The sequence below is a fragment of the Hyposmocoma kahamanoa genome, unplaced genomic scaffold (genome assembly GCF_003589595.1).
Source record: "Hyposmocoma kahamanoa isolate Upper Pololo Valley unplaced genomic scaffold, ASM358959v1 122, whole genome shotgun sequence".
Lineage (NCBI taxonomy): Eukaryota > Metazoa > Arthropoda > Insecta > Lepidoptera > Cosmopterigidae > Hyposmocoma > Hyposmocoma kahamanoa.
Window position 1 is genome coordinate 253,909 of NW_020653424.1, and position 21,438 is coordinate 275,346.

General features: G+C 37.3%; 1 protein-coding gene across 1 annotated transcript; it reads right to left on the reverse strand.

Moving 5' to 3' along the window:
* Positions 1-456: 456 nt before the first annotated feature.
* On the reverse strand, positions 457-12,961 carry LOC113240191 (zinc finger protein 701-like). Its single transcript, XM_026477435.1, has 8 exons — positions 12,338-12,961; positions 11,872-11,952; positions 9,870-10,072; positions 9,668-9,787; positions 9,458-9,558; positions 2,231-2,430; positions 1,854-2,161; positions 457-1,793 (listed from the first exon to the last, which is right to left on the reverse strand). Exons 1-8 carry the CDS (start codon positions 12,904-12,906, stop codon positions 1,714-1,716), a joined length of 1,662 nt encoding a protein of 553 aa, XP_026333220.1. The 5' UTR covers positions 12,907-12,961; the 3' UTR covers positions 457-1,713.
* Between the last annotated feature and the right edge of the window lie 8,477 nt (positions 12,962-21,438).

The following is a 21,438-nucleotide window of genomic DNA, read 5'->3' on the forward strand; positions in this document are numbered from 1 at the left end:
TATGTTGTCACTAAATAACTTAAGATTTAAATTCAAGTTCATAGCGCTCACGATAAGACGGGTCCAACAAAGAAACAAGTTTGATATGCTCTAGACTTTACCTAGTATTCTTTATTATATATTTCAAATATTTTTATGATTTCATTTTCAAAACTGTGCAACATTTTGTACCTAGCCCTGTAGGACGTTGAGAAATTCTGCAGCACAAAAATCCTTTTATCATACATTCATACAAATTTGTATTGTATGAAGTTGTATTTTAAAATTAATTTTGCATGATTTAACTTCGACTGGGTTCGGAACTTTTATTTCTATTAATATTTCAAACTGTAACCTTTGTTAACTGTTAGTTCTCCGAAGGTCAGCTTCACAGACAATGCAGGAAAAGCTAAGAAATTATTTCTTACAATAAAAATCTGGATTCTTTTTTAAATAAGTGTTTTAATTTATAATCTTAATTATTTTACAATGTCAGTCAACGAAAGTTGAAAATAATACATAACTATACCTACATATTTCATTTAATATAATCTTTACTTGACAGTATACAAAGTAAACGTAATTTTTACTACAATAATTAATTTCTTCTACCTAGAAATACTTGGAACTCAAAAAATGATATGAATATTATTTTAAAAAGAATCGCGCTCCCAGTCTAGTTACAATATCAACACGACGTTAGTATAAAAATATACTTTCATTTTAAACAGGTAGTTGTCAAAGATTATTGCACGCGCTTTGGAACAAGTCGAGCAATACTATAACGAGATTAAAATTTAACTTAAACGATTCTCTAATATATACACATTTGTATACTCGTACGCTCGGTCCCACATTAAACTGTAGGAACGTTGTGCAAACGAGGTAAAATATAATTTTGAATAAAAAAATTTGACAGATGCATATCTTCATTACAGGGTACTTTCTGAATCTGTGTTAAGCCGGATTAGTCTGACGTGTGTCGTGAGGCGTCAGAACGGTATGGGTTTCATACAAACAACACAAGCCGTCACGTCAGATTGCGACACGCTAACGTAACTCTAACCGTATTAAATGTATGAAACCGATACCGTTCTGACACAACACAACACGACACGTCAGACAAATGTACATCCGGCTTTACGGTTTATCGCTCGCGTAGAAGGCACCACTACGGTATTTACCAGTACTAAAATAACAGGTAGCATTAGAAATGGGTCGGCCAAAAGTCCGGGTGGTACAAAACTTTAAAATTTAATTTTACCATTTGTTATTTGTAGTATACGTAAAATATTAAAAATTGACCATGTTGATCTGTAATTTTTGTCATCTTTCGGGTAATCTTATATAATAAAAATTCTGTACAAATAAAGTTTTTAGTGTCGTTCGCTGGCCTCTTCATTATAAGTCGCGTCCATTCAAAGAATTTGTGAAAGTCGAAAGGATTGAAAATCTGAAGGGATACTGGCTTTGTGGGGATGCGCGCTTACGATTCGCCGGTTCTGGGCATTTTCACGAATTACAAATTTACTATTTTACCTCATTATTTTGAAAACGACCACTGACAACGTAACATTTAAAGAAAAAAGACAACCGCACGGACCTTTCGGCCAACCCGCTAGGTTTCAATTTGAATATTCGAGAAGGAGCGACTCTTTCCCGCTTAAGGCCCCCGAATCGCAACCGGGCACCGTCGCCGGCCGGCGGAGTGGCGAAGTCCTCGGCGGCGGGCGGCTAGTGCGGGAACTCGTGGCGCAGCCCGAACTCGGCCGCGTAGGCGCCGGACCAGGAGCCGGCCGCCAGCGCCGACGACGCTGCGGCAAGGGGGCGGTGAGCGGGGCCGGGGGGCGCGGCGGCGCGCGGGGGCTACTCACCGAGCAGCTTGTCCTTGGCGTCGGCGGCGGCGGGGGCGGCGGCGGCGGCGGGGGCGGCGGGGGCCTGCTGCGCGCGCGCCTGCGCCTGCGCCTTGAGCAGCTTGCTCATGGTGTTGCGCGGCGTGGCGGGCGCGCGCTCCAGCGCCCGGCCGTGCACGGCCGACGAGTGCCGCTCCAGCATGTAGCGGCGCTCGAAGCGCTCGGCGCAGAAGGCGCAGCGGAACAGGCGCCGGCGCGGCTGCGGCGGGGGCTGCGCCGGCGCCTCGCCCGCGCTCTCGTGCATCTTGCTGTGCGCCAGCATGTTGTACCTGCGCAGGGGAGCGTCAGCGCTGGCGGGCGGGCGGCGGGGCGGCGGGGCGGCGGGGGAGGGCACTCACCGCTCGGAGAAGCGCTTCCCGCAGACGCCGCACTCGTGGCGCTTCTCGCCGGAGTGGATCCGCTTGTGCCGCTTGAGGTGGCTGCGCGTCATCAGCGCCAGGCCGCACACGTCGCAGGCGTGCGGCTTCACGCCCGAGTGCGACAGCTTGTGCATCTTGAACGACGACGTGTGGATGAACGACTTCCCGCACAGGTCGCACTGCAACAGTCGTCTCTTAGAGTTCGCGACGGCCACCGACCGGGTCGAACGGTCGGGACGACGGAACAGAGGAAGTTCACCGTTTTATGAATATTTCCAACGAAAGTAACTGTAGAATCTTGCGACCGAAAAGATATTCAGCCAAATCACTATTCGTGACGTCTTTAACCATACTCACTCCTTACGTGTTGCGAACACGAAGTTCGACTTATTATGGGAGTCTTTGAATAAAGATAACTAACTATAAGTAGTTGAATGTTCTTACTAGACTTATTTTGAAACTTAGTCAATAAGGTGGGTATTACTTGTTTACCAAAATATTGCCAGTCAGGGTTAGGCCAGCAGCAAACGCCAATCTGAATGTAACAAAGGTAACTTTGTTTGGACAAGAAAAGGTTGGTGAAGGTTTCCCGTACCGTAGACCGACTTCTACACAGCAAATTAAAACAATTACCATACAATGAGTAATTGATAATGATTTAACATAATGATAAAACAACGATTGCGAATTTGCTAACAGAAATAGCTCTAAAGGTAAACACACTATCGGATGTCACTACAGATGATTTTCTGTACATGCTTTTATAGCTGACCTTTTAATTATCAGCCAAATGTTAATATCATAATCTTTGGCGAAACAATAATAATAACGCGTAATAATAATAATAACAATAAAATACATGTTATCTTTCTCTTGGTATCACTCAGTACTAAAATATCGAGATATAGCAACAAAGATATCTAAAAATAGTCTGCGTTTGTAGACAGCTGAGCGCTAGCCGCCTGCCACTTTGGAGACCATTCCGAAATTTGAGTAGTCTGGACAAAAAGCCTGACATTTGCAAGTAAGTCCGGACTTTTTCTCTCGCACGGTAGCGGTGATGTCCAAGCGCGCGCAGCAAAATTATTATCGTAAATCGAGTTTAATTCAAATCTATTGATATTATTACAAAATGCTTCTAGCCGTGTCATTGTCCAGCGCAGTAAATGAGAGTATACAGAATTGCGAACTGGATATTTTACTTTTTATTGTGAGAATTGTTACCTTAAGCCCAAAAATCCGGTCAGAAGCAAAAAACCGAACATTTCCGGAATAATCCTGACGGATTGATTATCACTAATATCAGGTTTCTTACCACGGTATGACTTCTTTTTATTTTCCCCATATTTAGGAACGGTTGCACGCTCCATGGTCACGGGTTGACTCACGGAATCCTGACGGATGCTAACCCTACCTAGCACCCAGCACCGAGCACCGCCTCGCGTATTCATTTCATTGACGCAAACAGCAAATTTTCACATGATATTTTCAGAAATCAGAAACATTTATTGTACGAACCTGTAAAAAAATTGTTTACCCCAGTCAGACGAACAATGTCTTAAAATTAGTAAATTCAATAAAATAAACTACAATTTAAATGTCCATAAATGAAAATTAAACATGAAACAAAATTTTCAAACATTTGATGTCTCTTTGTAAAATTTATTTCAATTATAGAAAACATTATCAATTAGCCATTTATTTAAATGAGACTTGAATTCGTTAGAATTTAAACATTTCATATTATTCGGATCTCTATTACAAATTCTGATCGCGCTTTTTACCTTTCCTCCTTACATTAGGAGTCCTTCGTTGCCTACGTACATTGCATTGGATATATAAGTAAAAAAAGTTACTGTGATTACGTACAAAGAGGCAACCTATTACCAAAACATATATTCCTGACAATGTCAGGAAGCTCTTATGTTTCACCTCTTTGTATCGCCGCTCTCCGCTTGTATCCTATCGTTTTTTATTTTACACGTATTTAAATTTTAAATTTGAATTGTTCCATCTTCCTTCACTTTCTCATTTTGTTTTCGTACCACGGTCATTCCCAGCTCGACCGCCACAACAGTCGGAGCTGTTCCAAATTCCATTTACTAAAATCTTATTTTTTATTCTTTACCAAGTTATAATACAAAACATAATACAACAGTCGAAGCTAAAGAATTATCAAAAATTTGCTGCAACAGTTATATATATATTTTAGTTTATATATATATATATATAGCTATACATAGCTATATATATATAGCTATGTTCTTTCATAAAAAATATTACTCAAATAAATTGGGCAGAACGCACGACACAGATCAAAGCACAGATAAAACCACAGACCAGATAAGTGGATAAAACCACATTTAGAATTTAGTTGTATTAATATCATAGCTGGCAACTTACAAGAATAAACTTTAAGTTTTTTCCTGTAAGTTGGCGGCTATCGCCGAAGTCATCCGTGTTTAAAACGAAACCTTAATCAAGTAAAAATACGATTTAAATTGTCGTGAATACTATTCGACTACGACGCCGGCTTATTAGTGCTGCTGATTGGTTGAGTGAGATCCATCGGGAAAGCTACAGTACGTCGTATTCTCAAGGACTTGTACTACGCGTTTATTAATGCATTATTTGAAATTTTGAATATAAGATTTTTAAGTGGTGGGGAATGCGCGCTGTCTAGTGAGTGTTTTTATCAAAACAATTTTCCGCGTATAATAATACGCGGAAATAAAATTTTAGGCACGCCATCGCCAGTGGAAATCGAGTTGAAGTATGGATGCCTCGCTTCTGCACCCCGGACACTCCTTATAACAGTCGAAAGTTAGTTACCTACTATTACTACATACAGCAAGGCGCTATCTGCACACGCGCAAATGTGTGCGTGAAGTGGCAGGGCATTTTCCGGCAATACAAATTTTTCAAGAACTCTTGTCTACTAGCTCATGAACTTATGGCGTCTCATTATATTGATATAATAAATCTGTAGTATGTATTACTCTGCACTAAATAAATGAAAAATGCAATAACTGAATGAGTCTCAGACAAGTTTTTTGTTTTTTTTTTGTCACCTTTCGGAAAACCAAAGAAACTCCTCTCTTTATCCTGTTTAGATGATGATAAACAGCCGTACACAGCACAATCCACAGCCAATATAAATAGTAATCAAAACCCTCTTAGCGCAAGTGACCGTCAATGTGCGAGGTGTGGTGCGGTATCTAAAGCTAGGGAGGGGCGGAGAGTGTCCGATCTCGTTACTTTTTTGTTCTCTGATACGATGTGACGGGCACCAGCAACTCGACGTCAGGCGCCTATTTTGCAATTATTGTAATTACTGAGTAAGCACATGGCAGTTCATTGATATAGATTATAAAGAGAAGCCGACACAATAAACTTCCCTGTGTCAATCTCAAAATACTTGTTAAGTATGTCGATCTTGCCTCGTGCACGCATTTACGCAGAATCCCATAAATTTTCAAGTTGCAAAACAATACAACAACATGTAACGTTGTAAATGAATAACGTTGTTGTGGGCTCAACGGACATAAGTTTTTTGTGTGACATATTTTATCCATTAAATTTTTATTGAATTGGTATTCAATTATTTTTTGGAAAATTAGTCCACTAGTTTGTTATAATTATTAATACAAAGATCGAACACTCAGAAAAAATTCCTTCGATCCGGTCGGATTCGAACCGACGTCTTCTTGCATACCGTGCCAGACGCTATACCAACTAAGCCACGGAACGAACCAACGGACCTCACGAATTTTTCTATGTGCTTGCGTCGTGTCTTTGTACTTGGTCTTTCAACGACTTTTTAGTCCATATTTTATCCATTTTTGTCTTTCAGTTTCTAGTCACGGCGAATCGAAAGTGTCTTAATAATTCAAGAGAACATTTAGAGCAAATTGAACGCTGATTTTGACAGCGACGAGGGAGAAATCGGGGAAAGTTCTGTATCTGCACGTTTTCAGATAACGAAGAGGATTTTGTCAGAACTAGTGATCATGAAACATTCAGAAATATCTGATAGCGAAAATCCTAATGAAAATAAAGTTGAAATGATTTTTCTGTGAACCTTACATGATCTGCCTATTTACATGACATATTATATAAAAAGTGTGTGCAATTCATGTTTATAATTAGGTTAAATTGCACTTGCAATAGTGTCATTTTTTTACGTGGAGATACTTTTAATTTTATTTTATCTTTGTAAAACAATATATGTATGTATTTTCAAATGTAAAAGTTTTTTTTTCGTTTTTCGACATTTGTTTGTTTTTTATTGACTGTTTTTAGTAGACCTGATTTTAGATTAAGAAAATTAGGACTGATATAAATAGATATATACATATATGGGTCAATCAACTATTCTTTGTACATTCCCATGTCCCTAAGATAAAAGTACGCATATTTCGCAAAAATGAATACTGTATTGACCAATTATTTTAAAAATAGTAATTAAGACAACACATTATTTCCTTAAAATATAGTTTTACTTGAAATCGACATTATTTTTTATTATTTTTATAGTAACTTAGAGGACAAAATCTGATTTCCATACAAAATCTTCCTGTCCCAGTGGTTAGTTGAGTTACTGTCTAAGGCCACATTTCGAAAATTCTCTATAGCCGTATAAAACTACCATTCTTAAAATATTCTACTGTATTTTTAGAAATCAAAAACCATTTTCAAGATTTTCTGTAAATGAACATATACATACACAGTGTTTAAAAAAAATCAACGAGATGTGTCCCCGAATTGAGAATTATATGACGGTCCCCTAAGTTACAATGCATGTGCTTTTATCACTAAAAGATAAATGTCTCTAGTGGTTCTCTAATGAAGCATTAAAGGCTCAGAATGGTGTGATGTTATTTCGCCATTTTGTTTTCGTCACCGCGTTTCCCTCACTCCCGCGCAAGTCAATCAAGGGTGAAGGTGTGTTTATTGTGTGTCCCCACAGTTCCGGCATATAAATTGGTAAATATTCATTAATTTACTTAGAAAAACGTTGCTAATTGTTTCACTTGTGTCTGCATACTACTATTGATAAACAGTCACGTATTAATCGAAAATAATCCAATGATATTAAAGTATAACCTATAAAATGTCCCCTCAGTTACTGGTCACTTAAGTTACAGCAAATGGTAACTTAGGGGACACGACCGTAACTTTAGAGACATTATAATTGAATTTTAAGATTTTAATTGTATGGTAACTCGTTTCAGGATTTGTTCCATTTAGAAACGCTAACTGCGATTACTTTTCTCAATTACGATATGTTTTTTGGGCAGTTTTTTTCATAATTAACCAAATTCATTAGTGGCAGATATACAATAGTAGCATGGCTCTTACAGCCGCTGAAAAGCAAAGAAGATACCGAGATACCGAGAAAGACTTAAGAAAAATCCAGAGAAGTACGAGGAAAGTAAAAGAAAACTAAGAGAGCATTATCACAAAAATAAAAGGTTGACTGGAGATTTATCCACAAAAGAAAAATATAATGCAAGATATAAGATATATGATATGGAAGCTACGTAAACGTAATCAACGCCAACGTGCAAAATTGCTTGCCAATGTAATAAACGAAACACCGGCCGGATCGTCATCACCACCACCGATTGCTAATGAATATGCAGCCCTCAGGGCACAAGAGTCGAATTCACCTACTCCGTCTAGTCGAAATACTCCTGACACAAGAAGAGGAAGGAAGGCTGTACGTAGAGACAGAACCAAAAAAAAAGATTGATTATTTCTATTATTATAACATATGATTGTTTTAGCTGTTTTCGGTGTTTCGTTACAATTTTAGTTTAGTTTGTGCCAATAAATGTCTTTTTCTGTTTCTAACCTTCTTTTAATGAACCTGGATCCTAGTAACCAGTACCTCGGTAGTTAGCTTGTGGTCTTCTAAGTTACTGAAATGTCTCTTAAGTTACTCAAGTCCCTACAAATTTAATTAGTAAATTTAAAATATTAGGCATAATCTTCTTGTTCTTTTTTTGTAAATTTATGCTCGTTAATAGTAACTTAATAATAACTTACAGATTAACACAAAAGTAGTTTTGCATTATGGCGAATCCTTCAATTATTTTAAAAATAAGCTTATAAAATGTTTGTTCGTAACATAGGAGACACAAAGTTGCTCTTTATTTGACGTGTATTAGTTTATTGCCTTGAATTTTATTTATACATAACTAGTATTATTGTAATACACTCTAAATAACCATTTTCAAATAAAGAATATGCATTTCGTTAATTCTAACAATTGTTTACCTAAAGGTAACTTAGGGGACAAAATCTATGCTATCAGTAGCAAAAAATCTGAAATCGATGGTTATAAAACAGAAATCTGCACTGCCAATGACAGAATTAAATACCCTAGTATATGTTATAATAAATAAGATAAATAATACTGCTTATTTTAAAAATATTTATTTACAATTTTCTATTCGAAATTCTCTGTCAGATGTACAAAGAATAGTTGATTGACCGATATATGTTCCTACCGTTAATTTTATATGATACCGCATAATTATGATATAAAGTTAAATCATAGTTTAATTAAAAACAATACTATAACTATATCATACTTTCTATTTTATCACCATTCCAAGATGTGATCCCATGACTGTGGAAACATTATTTTTTCCATGACTACAGTTAAGAGTTAATAATAGTTGCTTGTTTATTTTGTTATTTTGTGTTACACATAAAATGACTACTTTCGTGCCCTACAGTAAAAAATGAAAATTAAAAAAGAGGGTAATTTGTCATTCGTCGTAGTCGGTTCCACGTGTCCCTAATTTCAAGAAATGAAGATTAAATTAAACACTCAAGGAAATTGCAACGTTGAACACATACTGCAACTTTCCAATTAAAATAAACAAATATGTTTTCTATATACAAAATGTGTTCCAATTTTTCTTATCATTACTTAATAACAAAAGTTCATACCGCATCATCTTCACCCTTCACACTTGTGAGAAGGGGTTTCTCGAATTGGAGTATACACAGTGAAATAACCTGCGCATCTTAAGAACACTGTTTTTGCCTAACATGTCTTACAGCAACATCTTAGTACTGTTTCATTTCTTCAATTTTAATTACTATTTCACTGATCATACTGTGAACTGCCTTGGGGGCAAAAAGCAGTACCTGAAAACCATATTTTTGGTCTCACCCTGTAAACATACTTACCTGATAGTTTAACTTTCCTGTGTGTATGTTGTTATGACGCTGCAATGCACCCTTGGATGGGAATAATTTATTGCACTCTTCACATTTCCAATCACTGATTCCTGCAATAGATATTGACAATATGAAATACCTCGAAATTCCTACACCTCCACATGTTCATAGAATGCCCAAATCAAAGGTATATAAAATTTGTATATTAACCATGGTTACCTTTGTGTAATGCCACATGGATGTCACATGCGCGTTTGTGTTTGTAGTGGGCACCACACACTTCACAAATGTAAGGTGGTTTGCCATCTGAATGCTTCTCCAAGTGTGCCTCAAATCGTCCTAAAATATGATTCATTTTTGTAAGTTAATGTTTTTCTACCTCCTGAGTGTAATCAGACGTAAGGTAAAAATATAAACTCACTGATAGAAGTATACTTGGCATCACATTGATCGCACTGGTGCACTACTCTTTCATTTTTCTTTTTCCTAGTGTTCCTTCTTGCCTTCCCAGCTACTCCAGCACGCCGCTGGCGACCATTCATCTCTTCAGGGCAGAATGTGGAGCTCTCATCATCGTCTATCTCCATCTTAAATACGCTTTCCAGGCCGTGGGAACTTTCAGAACTGAAATTATATGGTAAACAAAAATACATCACAACCCACCATCGCTTTTTCACAAACTTTCCTATTCTTATCCTCCCACTAAAGTGTGTTAGGAATGCATATGATTTATTGTTGTCAAATATGTTTTGAACCTTGATGTATGAGCCACATTAACTTTCTTTAAATACACTAAAAGACTCTGAAATGGTGGCACTAATGTTGAGCCTTCTTTGCAGAGCATGCATGGAGGAGGACAAAACTACAGGTTATAATACCTTAGAGAGCCAAGAATGCGTCCCAAAGTCTGCAGCTTGGGTACTAGTACCCTGCAACCACATACATGCAAAATAGGTGCCAATATGTCAATATGTCACACCATACCATATTAGGTGAATCAAATATAAACGGTAATTTTTAAAATTATATTTATTGAATAATATTATACAAAAACTATACCTTCAACATTTTTCAATATAGTCTCCTGCATTATCTACACACTTCTGCCACCGATTTGGAAGCTTGAATATTCCTTCTTCATAAAAAGATTGAGGGCGAGTTGTCAACCAATCGCGCACGTGCTTCTCGACATCGTCATTGCTTTCAAATCGTTTTCCTCCAAGTGATTCTTTCAAGGGCGCAAACAAAAAGTAGTCGCAAGGGGACAAGTCTGGACTGTAAGGAGGGTGTTCGAGAGTTTCCCAGCCCATTTCTTCCAATTTATCCCTTGTCAACAATGCGGTGTGAGGCCTTGCGTAGTCATGGAGAAGGATGACATCTCTAATGGGCACACCTCTTCTTTTGTTCCGGTAACTAGTTTTTGCCGACTGTAGGACCTGGCAGTAGTAAGCTGCATTCACTGTTCGTTGATCGTGAAGAAAATCAATGAGTAGAACTCCCCTTGAGTCAAAAAAAATTGTTGCAAGAACTTTTTCGGCTGAGAGACGAGTTTTGGTTTTCACTGGGCAGCCTTCATCCTTCCTTCGCCACTCCTTACTTGCCATTTTCGATTCGGGAGTGTAATGGTGGACCCACGTCTCATCACATGTGACGATGCGCCTCAAAAAATCTTCACCTTCTTCTTGAAATCGATGCAGAAGTCTCCCAGCGATCACCGACCTGACCTGTTTTTGATTTCCGGTCAACAACCTCGGAACCCATCGAGCACTAATCTTTCGGAAGCCAAGGTGGTCTGTGATTGCAGACTGAACACTACCGTAGCTGATACCAATTTCCGACGAGATTTCTTGAACAGTTAACCAGTGATCACCTTCAATAAGCTCTCGAACGGCACTAATGTTTTCATCTGTAAGACTTGACCTTGGGCGTCGACGGTGACTTTCGTTTTCCACACGTTCTCGTCCATCCCTAAATTCTCTGGCCCACGTATACACTCGATTCTGAGACGGAGTAGTGTCCCCAAACTGTGCCCGCAAACGAGTAAAAGTTTCCGAAGGTTTAACACCTTCATTTGCTAAAAATTTTATGACGATGCTTTGCGCAACAGATGGATGTACCTCTTGCTCGGTCATGGCTGTACTGACGGCAGAACACAACACTGCTGCGAAGTAAGCTGTTACCCCCACTCCTATTAAACAAAACAACAACAACAACACCGCCACATCAGGTCCGAATGTATTTGGTACAGTCAACAGTAAAATTACCGTTTATATTTGATTCACCCTCGTATAAAGAAAAAATAAGTACTTTGAATATCCCAACATGGTGCAGGTCAAAACTCAACTAGTCAACCTTAGCAATCACTAGTAAAAATCTGACCGTCTGGTTACTCATATAAATAACTACACAACAGCATTTCGTACCCTTCGATTGAGTCTTCATTTGTGACATCAGGCAGTATGGACTTTGGCTCTACTTTTTCTACTTCCACCACTGTTTCCCAACTGAAATGTAATATATGTAATGTAGCATATTCAATTAATAATTGTAGTAGGACCTATAAAAAACATTTCTATTCAGAAATAGCTGATTTATTGTTGTACATATTTACAATAGACAAATTTGCATAGCAAAAACAGCTATGTGGTTAGTTTATTGTGATGAACTTTACTTTTCAAATTAAATAAAAATGTATGCAATTCAATGAAATGTTTCATAATTACATTACTTAATCAACTGCCACTAAATTTATTGCTGAAAGGAAACACTTTGAAGAAGCGTAAATGTTGGAAAAAGACAACAAATCTGTTGTATTCTCTATAAAGCCAAGTGCTACAAATAGAGACTTCACAGTGAATAAAGAAAGAAATTTATTGATGTGACACAGACCTGTATTTGTTACCCTTTTTTATTTGTGGTTTACGCTTTGCATGACTCTGAACTTTCTTTTTCCTCGTGATGAATTTCCTATGTCTCTTATTTTTTGTGACCACAAGGGGCTCGTCATCCGAGTCGCCCCGGTGCACCGGCGCGTCATATACATCACTCGCTTCGCACTTGACCGGCGCCACATGTGCTGTCGCCGAAGTACTGTCGAACAAGGGGTTCTTGCTGAGTATCGCCTCAAAAGACTCCTTTAATTTCAAGTATTCCAACTCTGCTTGTTCGAGCACATCGATCAAATCGAAGCAGTTCTTGCACACTTGCTTGGAGCTGCTCGCCGCAAAATCGTTCTGAGTATACTTCGACAGGAAATTGGTTAGTCGAGTACCACACGAAGTGTTCACGGCGTATATGTCGACAGTATCATGGCTGGGGTTCGTGCACACGGCGCAATCGTGGGGCTCGCGCTTTACCTGCACTTCCACTTCTTCCTTGATATTTTTGTCGACATTCTTTGCCACCAAATCGTTTGTATTGACTCGCAAGACGGTGTTCAGTGCACTCGCCTCAGCCATTTCCAACGTCTATTATTCACTCTACATAACAAGTCCGATCGCCGTACATTCAATTACTCGTTCTGTACATAATTTAGTCTTTTAAATTAGTTCTAGTGTAAGGAATTTTAGTTGCAAAATGAAAGAAAAACAAAACTCGGTGACAAAACAGACGTCTCTCGGGTGAATTTCGCTTAAGACTCTTTTTATTGAACAAAGATGCAAGGAGTAGTATATATTTGTTATATAGCCATCTTTCGTTAATTTTTACTGTGTATACAAAATGAGTTCAAAATAAACACATTTTGACAGCTCTGTAATAACTGTTCGTTTCATAGTAAATATTTTAAGCCATATTATTAATTATTATGTCTGTAATCTATTATTCATACATTTATACCTTAGAGAATTTAGTTTCCATAGCTCTATACCTAATCTTTCAGTGGCTATGCATACTTATTAAAATATTATTTAGAAGACTCACATGTGATGCGAACGTACGTACTTATTTTTTCGTACTTACTTTTTTCGGTCGTATTCCAGAACTCTACTCAATACTCAAGTCAGGACTTAAGTATTGCAGTGAGCACTGAAAATCATACTCAAGTGCCTAGGGTCGTGTTTCCAGTGCTTGAAATCATACTCAAGTCTGCTCAAGTCCTGACTTGAGCATTGAGTAGAGTTCTAGAATACGACCCTAAGATTCTAGAACTCTTCTCAATGCTCAAGTCAAGACTTGAGTATGATTTCAAGCACTGGAAATACGACCCTAATGGCAAGCCTAAAGGCAATCATAGTCAAGTACTATGATTTTTACTGCTCATGAGTCGTATTCCAGAACTCTACTCAATGTTCAAGTCAGGATTTGAGTATGGTTTAAAGCACCCGAAATCATACTCAAGTCCGTGTCATTACGGTCGTATTTCCAGTGCTTGAAATCATCTCAGATCCTGACTTGAGCATTGAGTAGAGTTCTGGAATTCGGCCCTGAGACAGTTGTAATTTGTGGAAGAAAATGGAGTTTTAATAAGATTATATATTATCATTTTAAATAAAGACGTGCATTGTTAACTGTATAAGAATGACAGAAGAGAGATGTTATTTTTCTTATGACACGATTGCTGTTTATTTATAAACTAAACTAGTTTTTGAAATATCAACAAAGACTTTTAAATATATTTGAAAAAGAGGCTGAATATTCGACTGTCATATCTTATAATGAAGTCTATTTTATAGGATAACATCCTTAGAGGATGGGAAAAAATCTTAAACTATGGAAATGGTAGCCAAAGGACATGTTAATTTCTATATAAATTAGACGTTATATGTATACGATGCATTTACACGTTGAAAACATAAACATTTTATTGTCTTGGTTTAACTACTGCATGCCGTCGTTAGCCAAAAGAGACAGCACTACTTTGATATATGTCTATTCTATTCTATTTTTAAAAAGAAGGATGGCTTCTCTTTTAGAATTTTGCCAATGTTTAAGCATTTAACACTGCTCTTTAGTCTATTCCAATTCTGAAACAATACAACACGACACAATATAGGTACCATCACCATTAATGATATAAATAAAATAAAAATAAATAGTGTTATAATTTAAGTTTGTTAATACTAATAAAATCAGTAATTAATTTCAGTAGGGGATTTGAAAAGACATATAGCAGAAACTGGAAATTTACGGGACGCGGAATGGACGGTGGAAGACTATCGTAGATGGAACAAGTTCTGGAAGGGCAGCTGAAAAATATATGGTCTGGGGTACCTTCATCTAGGCCACATTCACAAATTGAGTTATCCCGTATTCTAAGTTTTGCCAGATGGACCGGGGTGCAGGCATGACCAAGGCGAAGTCGGCATATCGTAGAAGTTACAGATTTACTGAATCCTTTAAGGTTAAAAAACCAAGGTTTTTTGGGGATACTCATTTGGATGTCAGCATAGTACTTGCCCTTGACAAGCTTGATTTTATTCCACTCATTGCTCCATGAGGAAAACATATCATTGGTAGCTAAAGGCAGAAGGTCATAGGTAAATGTCCTATAATGAGTAAGGTAACCTGTTTGGATAGCGTTTTTCGCCAATATGTCTACGGTTTCATTGCCTTGGATCCCGCTATGACCTGGAATCCACGCCAATACAACCTGAATGTTATTACTATGGCATTGATACAAGACCTCCTCGATCTTCAGGATATTATGGAATTTACTTTTACCAACAAATTGGTTTGCCAGAATAGCCTGTAAACAGCTTTTTGAGTCTGAAAAAATTCCCCTGTTCCCGGTAGTCTTACCCAGTAGTCTTACCAGTAGTACTACTGGGAGTTTTCATCCCAATAAACTTACTCATAGTAGGCCTTTGTAGGTGTCATATTGGGCCAGTTTTTCCCAGTAGTACTACTGTAAAAAGTAATAATAACAAATAATTTATACTTTTGTTCAGTTTGTGAGATTCAACATAACTGAAAGCTTCAAGTAGGGCAGTAGATTCTCCTGTGAATATTGATGCCTGAGATGGGCATTTACAGTTCAGAATAATTTCATATTTTGGGATCCATACAGCCGCACCGACACAACCATCAGCAGCCAGCTTGGAGGCATCCGTATACATAGTCAACCAGCCGTGCCAGTCCTTAGCCAAGGCCTTATTAAACTGTCTGTCTGCAGCAGGGGAATCTTTGTAAATACCAAAGTCCAAGATTATCTCAGGTTTAAATATTATTACATCATAAAGACAAGAGAAAAGGGGATTTTTAGCGCATTGAATGATTTATGTCAAACACGGGAATCGAAAATACGTAACGTCATCTTAAATGCCAACTGTTCTCATATTGCCATTTTTGTAGTACCCTTTGATAACCGTTTCCGGTTGTCAAAGGGAAGTACAACAAATGTCAAAACCAATGTTTGGCCAAATGTTTTAGTGAATTATTCGCATGAATTGTAATGAAATGGACAAAAATATTGACAGTGAGAACAATTAAGTATTGATAAAAATGTGTCGCTGCAGCATTAAGGGGTGCGGCAGTAGAAAAAGCGGAAATCAACCGAATGTTACATTACACCGGCATGTGTTATTTTTCTGCCTATAAATCATACAATAGATCAAATATCTCATGTAATTAGACTCATTTAAGTAGTTTATTCATAAGTCTTGTCGAATTTTGATTTGGTTACTGTAGATTGCCTGTTTGTTAGGAAATTTTGATGATAATAATTATTTTGAGATAATGTTGTTCTTGTAAGCAAACATTATTATTGATATTCTGTTATTAAAACAATTCACTACGAGGTTTTTATTATTTCATTATTATTATTTTTAAAGTTTACCTACAAATGAAAAAGAATGAAAGAATGGTTGGAAATTATTATGACAGAATTGAATTGAATTACAGAACCGAATTGGATCAAATACCATTTTGGTTTGTTCGCTCCATTTTGAAGAGTCAAATTTTAATTGAACTTGATAATGCAATTCCATCGTTACATTATTGGTAAATAACTTCATATTTAATTTTGATTAAAATGGCTCATTACTTGCCTAGTAATAATAGCCTAGTATTAATCATACTTTGATTACAGTAAACTATACAAATTTGCAAAAATAAAAAACAGTTTCAACATTCAGTCCATACATTTGCATGTCGATATTGACTTATCTATGATTATGGTACAACACTAAATCAGCCATTTGTGGTGGACATTTTGGTTTAGGTCAGGTACGTTTATTTCGTAGATAGGGCAACTCCTTTCCTTTATTTTTTTTCGTCCTCTAAGATACCCACGTACAGAGTCAAGAGCACGTCAAGCTTGACACTTAAGATTGAAATCCAACTTCTTTTATTTTTTTCCATCCTCTAAGAATCCAACGCTACGCCGCTTGCGATAAGAACGGTCCAAAGTTCAAAGTGTCAAGCTTCACGTATGTACATACTACGGCGGGCGTTGGCTGCGACTACATTCATAATCCTCCATAGCGCGGCGAACAGCAAGGCGGGCTGCAATGCAGGATAATGAATGCCCCCTTTAACTGTTTTCTTGACGTACCAAGTAACTTAAAATTGTATTTTTATTTGGAATTTGTGCGAATACAGTACCTGAAATTATGTTTTGTCATACTATTAGATAGTTTCAATAAAATTTAGGTATTTTTTTAAACTTAATAAGTTAATAAACGTATGTTTATTATTTCGTTGATTGCATTCAAAATTACATACTAAACTCTGAGATGAATTCAAAGTCCAAAAATGTAAAAAAAAGGTGATGCCGTATTCTTAGGTTTTCGCGATTGTGTTTGTTTGTGTGTTTCTCTATTTTTCCGGATTTAAATCGCGTATATTTGTTTTTTTCAAACAAACCGACGCTTCGGGCCCTTTACAGGTCCCATGTCAACCGTGACCATGGGACCTGGGTACCGGTACCTGGGGACTATGGGACCGGGCTAAAAATTAAAGCAAGATTTTTTCGTACTTTTATTTAAAACACCATATTTAAAACATAACATAATCTCAAAAATCTATTTCCTGTGAAAAGATGTTTTATCCTCTTGGCAATATTTCGGGGATAACAACGTTTGGCTGTCCTTTTTGTTTATTCAATTGTTTTTATTTGTTATATGTGAATGATTTATTGCTATAAGACTATTACTTGAATACTTTATTAAATTGAAAAATATTTCTTATTAAGAATAATAAAATGAAAAGTCAGTTTTTGATCGATAGGGATGGATAACAGAATCAAGTTATCGGGTTGCATCCGCACCAGTGCATCGCATCACCGCGATTTTCTTTCTTCATTCGGTTTCTGGCGGCTGTCGTTATTGAATGTGTTCGTTGCTGCGTATGGGTCATGTTGTTGAGTTTTTGTTTTTATTGTTGAGTTTTCGTTTTGCGTTATTTTTTCTGTTAAGTTTTGGTTTTACTCTGTTGTTACATTTGTGTTGGGTTGCGTTCGTGTGAACATGACCAATCACTATGGAGGTATAAAAAAAGACCACACCCTGCAATGCCCGTAACCGAGAAGGTTATGGTAATGAATGTCTACAAGCGTACATTTCAAACCTGGGGCCTACCACAACCTGTTAAAACAATATTACTTTAACCTTACATTGACTTTTCGTACCGTAACGCGCTACAAAAAGTAAACTTATTGTAATGTTAAAACTATGATGTTTTATTGGCAGCTCTGCGACTATTCATTCTCTCAGTTCGTATTATGATGCGACTTTAACATTAAAATTAGCAATCTTAAAATAGTTACACGGATGCAATGGAAAAAATGTATTTTTTTTTCAGTTTTATTGTCTAAATACGAATTTCTCTATGTGCTTGTTGTCGTGTCTTTGTATTTGGTTTTTCAACGACTTTTTAATCGCAGTAGTCGTAGTCGTAGTTGAACATAACACATAGACACGATAACAAGCATATAGAGAAATTAGTGAGGTCCGCTGGTTCGTTCCGTGGATTAGTTGGTATAGCGTCTAACACGGTACTCTAGAAGACGTCGGCTCGAATCCGGCCAAATCGAAGGAATTTTTTCTGATCTTTGTGTTTAATAATTATAACAAACTAGTGGAGTAATTTCACAAAAAGTAATTGAATATCAATTCAATAAACATTTAAAATACAAGTGAATAGCGACATCTCTCACCAGAGCTGGTAGTAGTAAAGGTATCTAACTGGGTAATGAAACATTCATAGATTTCTCATAGATGGCACTACGACTAAAAAGTCGTTGAACAATCAAATACAAAGACAAAACTATACTTTTATTTTTGTAAAACTTCATTTGGGTGTTCTTTGACACAATTAACTTGCCTTCCAACTTTCGCAAATCTGTCTTCGTGCTATCGCCATTCGCGCAAATGAACTATCGCGCATCTGACCATTCGCGCAAATGAACTGTCGCGCATTTAAACTTTCGCGCAACCGTCTTCGCAAAATTTGGCCTCCTAATTGGTGACTACGTAATTTCTTATTGGCATATATTCAAATGATCATTTTAAATTTGCAAAAGCAGCAGACAAAAATTCTAAAAGGTGATCTTTTTTAATGATTGACCCTCTTTCTCTAAGACTAGATAAAATAAATTTTATATCAATGGATATTTTAATCTGTTCACGCAAAAAATGTTTCATTTGTATAAATTAACTTTGACACTTATAAGTTGTGCCTGAAAACTAATACGAATGAGCAGTAAAAATAGATACTGATTTTTAAAACAAAGTACATGTTGATTATATTTCTATACTTATAGGTAATATTGTATTAATTAAAACCTAATTTGACCGGACAACATGTTCGAAAACGCAAGCAAATTTCAGAAGCCATTTGCTTGTGTTTTCGAACATGTTTGTTCCGAAAATATCGTTTATTAAAAAAAATGCCCATTTACAATAGATAAATTTGTCATATCTTTGAGGCTCAAATAATATTATCTCTTTCTTATTTGCACAATTAAACTTTTAACTATTATGTTCTACATAGATACCTATAATATAATCATTTAAAAAAGGTAGTTATCTACTACGTAGGTACTAGTATGATGTCGCGTGTAATCATTCCGGTTCTGTGTTACATGATATTAAAGGTCTTTCAAATGTTTCTAATCTTTTTAAATGGAAAATAAATTTAAGTGTAACGATTTTTATAAACTCAGCCACCGTCAGTGTCAATGTTGATGTTCGACTGTACAATCTGTACAATATATTAACATCAGTACGTAAGTTGTTTAAAAAACATTGATTAATAATAATAATAATAACGCACACACTCAACATAGGGATACCATGTGCCGCGGAGGCCATGGACCGAACCTGGGACCTCGGCGTGGCAGTCCAGCATGGTAACCGTTCGGCGACTGAGGCAGTTAAATTTTGCAGCAGATTGAATTAACTGAGTAATAAACTTTAAGGATGGCACTGTTAAGCTGCAGTCATCGATGTGGCAATGCATCGTACGGTGATCATAGTGTTTGCTGGTGCAGGTGTGCAGGCAGCGGCCCGTGGCGGCTAGAGGTAGCGCAGCGGTGGTGGTAGGCAAAACGGTTGGCGGCCCGGCCCCACCTTCAAGCGCCAGTCTCTGTTCTACTGCCGTGTTTGTAACTGCTGCCCGAGACGCGTGTCTAAAACCCGTGTATTAAATCGCGTTCTCCGTGCAATATTCAAATTTTATAACCAAATTAAATATATAACGAACATTTTTGTGGTAAACAAAAAAGCATCATTGTTTATAAAATTATTGACCATTCGTCTGTTTCAGTGTGACGCGTTTTCCCAAAGTTATAAATAATTAAGTTTAAGTTATGTGTGAGTTTTGGATTTTACACTATTGGTGAACATTTTGCTGGACAGATCGTATTGAAATTAAGGGTAGGGTGAATTTTATTAACTGTTATATATAATAAAATTATACGAACTAGGCCTACTCCTGAACATAAGACAGGAAAACTTTTACAAACTTTAAAATTCCGCATGGCGTAATCTATATTATCTAAGTTTATGGTCAAGAGTTCCTTGCTGATAGGTACTTGGAATTTTATTCTGCACCTAACCGACTTAAACAAATTTAACCTTTTAGACGTCTGCTCGTCTCGGAAAGTAAATAACTAAATCTGTTTAAGAACATGGCTACGCAAAGGAGAACTTTGCTAAAGCTATGTATCAATATGAAGATACGGTCAGTGAGTTGAGTAGTAACAGTGGGGGTTTGTGACACGGTTCGGAAGACACGAGGGCGCGCTCGCTTGCCTGCCGCCCGCGCAGCCGCCACTTCCGTGCACTGCACCGGCCGAGCTTCGTGACGTATCTCGCACCGCACCTGTTAGAAATGCATTACGTATCGATATGACGTGTAGATGTTCTCGAAGACGGCCAACCTACTCTACAAAATAACTTGTGTATACCTCTGTTACCTACTGAGCTAACGCATAAGAACCTATACTAATCATAGTAGGATTGCAGATGCTATACTATGCGATGACTATGCACCTGCTTATTTGCAAACTTATCTTACGTATTATTAGGCAGGTAGATACTTCGATTAATAGCACGAAGTACGGTATACAAATGCGTCGAAGAATAACCTAACCTCTGGTTAAAAAAACCGACCTCAAAAGTCATTCATCCCCTAATTTACCACCCTTAGAAGTGGAATATTTTCTTGGAATTTAAATGGGTCCACATCTGAGGTACCCTCTTTCCAACAAAAAGAATCATCAATGTAAGTTCACAAATGGCGGAGTTATCTCGTAACATACATACAAATTTTTGTATGTATGTTACGCGATATTTATTGGACCAATTGGACCGCTGTCGCCTACCACATAACTCCTACGACTCTACAGATTTGGCAGGCCTTTTGTTGGACAGTTCTAAGTAAATGTGTTATAGTAAAAATATATATTAGTAAATTAACGTAGTAAACGTAATATTAGTAACGTAGTAGCTGCTGCGCGGAAGGCACCAACGCCAGACTCGTGTCGCACGCGCCACTGCGTCAAACAAACGGCACATAAAATAAAACTTTTGTAGTGCAGAAAAATTGTT

Bases quoted from the DNA above. Each gene is read 5' to 3' on its own strand.
- LOC113240191 (XM_026477435.1), bottom strand. From the start codon at position 12,906: ATGGCTGAGGCGAGTGCACTGAACACCGTCTTGCGAGTCAATACAAAC. The intron at 11,953-12,337 runs GTCTGTGTCACA...ATTACATTTCAG, and splicing joins AAAAAGGGTAACAAATACAG to TTGGGAAACAGTGGTGGAAG. The intron at 2,431-9,457 runs GTAAGTATGTTT...CGACTGTTGCAG, and splicing joins CAGGAAAGTTAAACTATCAG to TGCGACCTGTGCGGGAAGTC.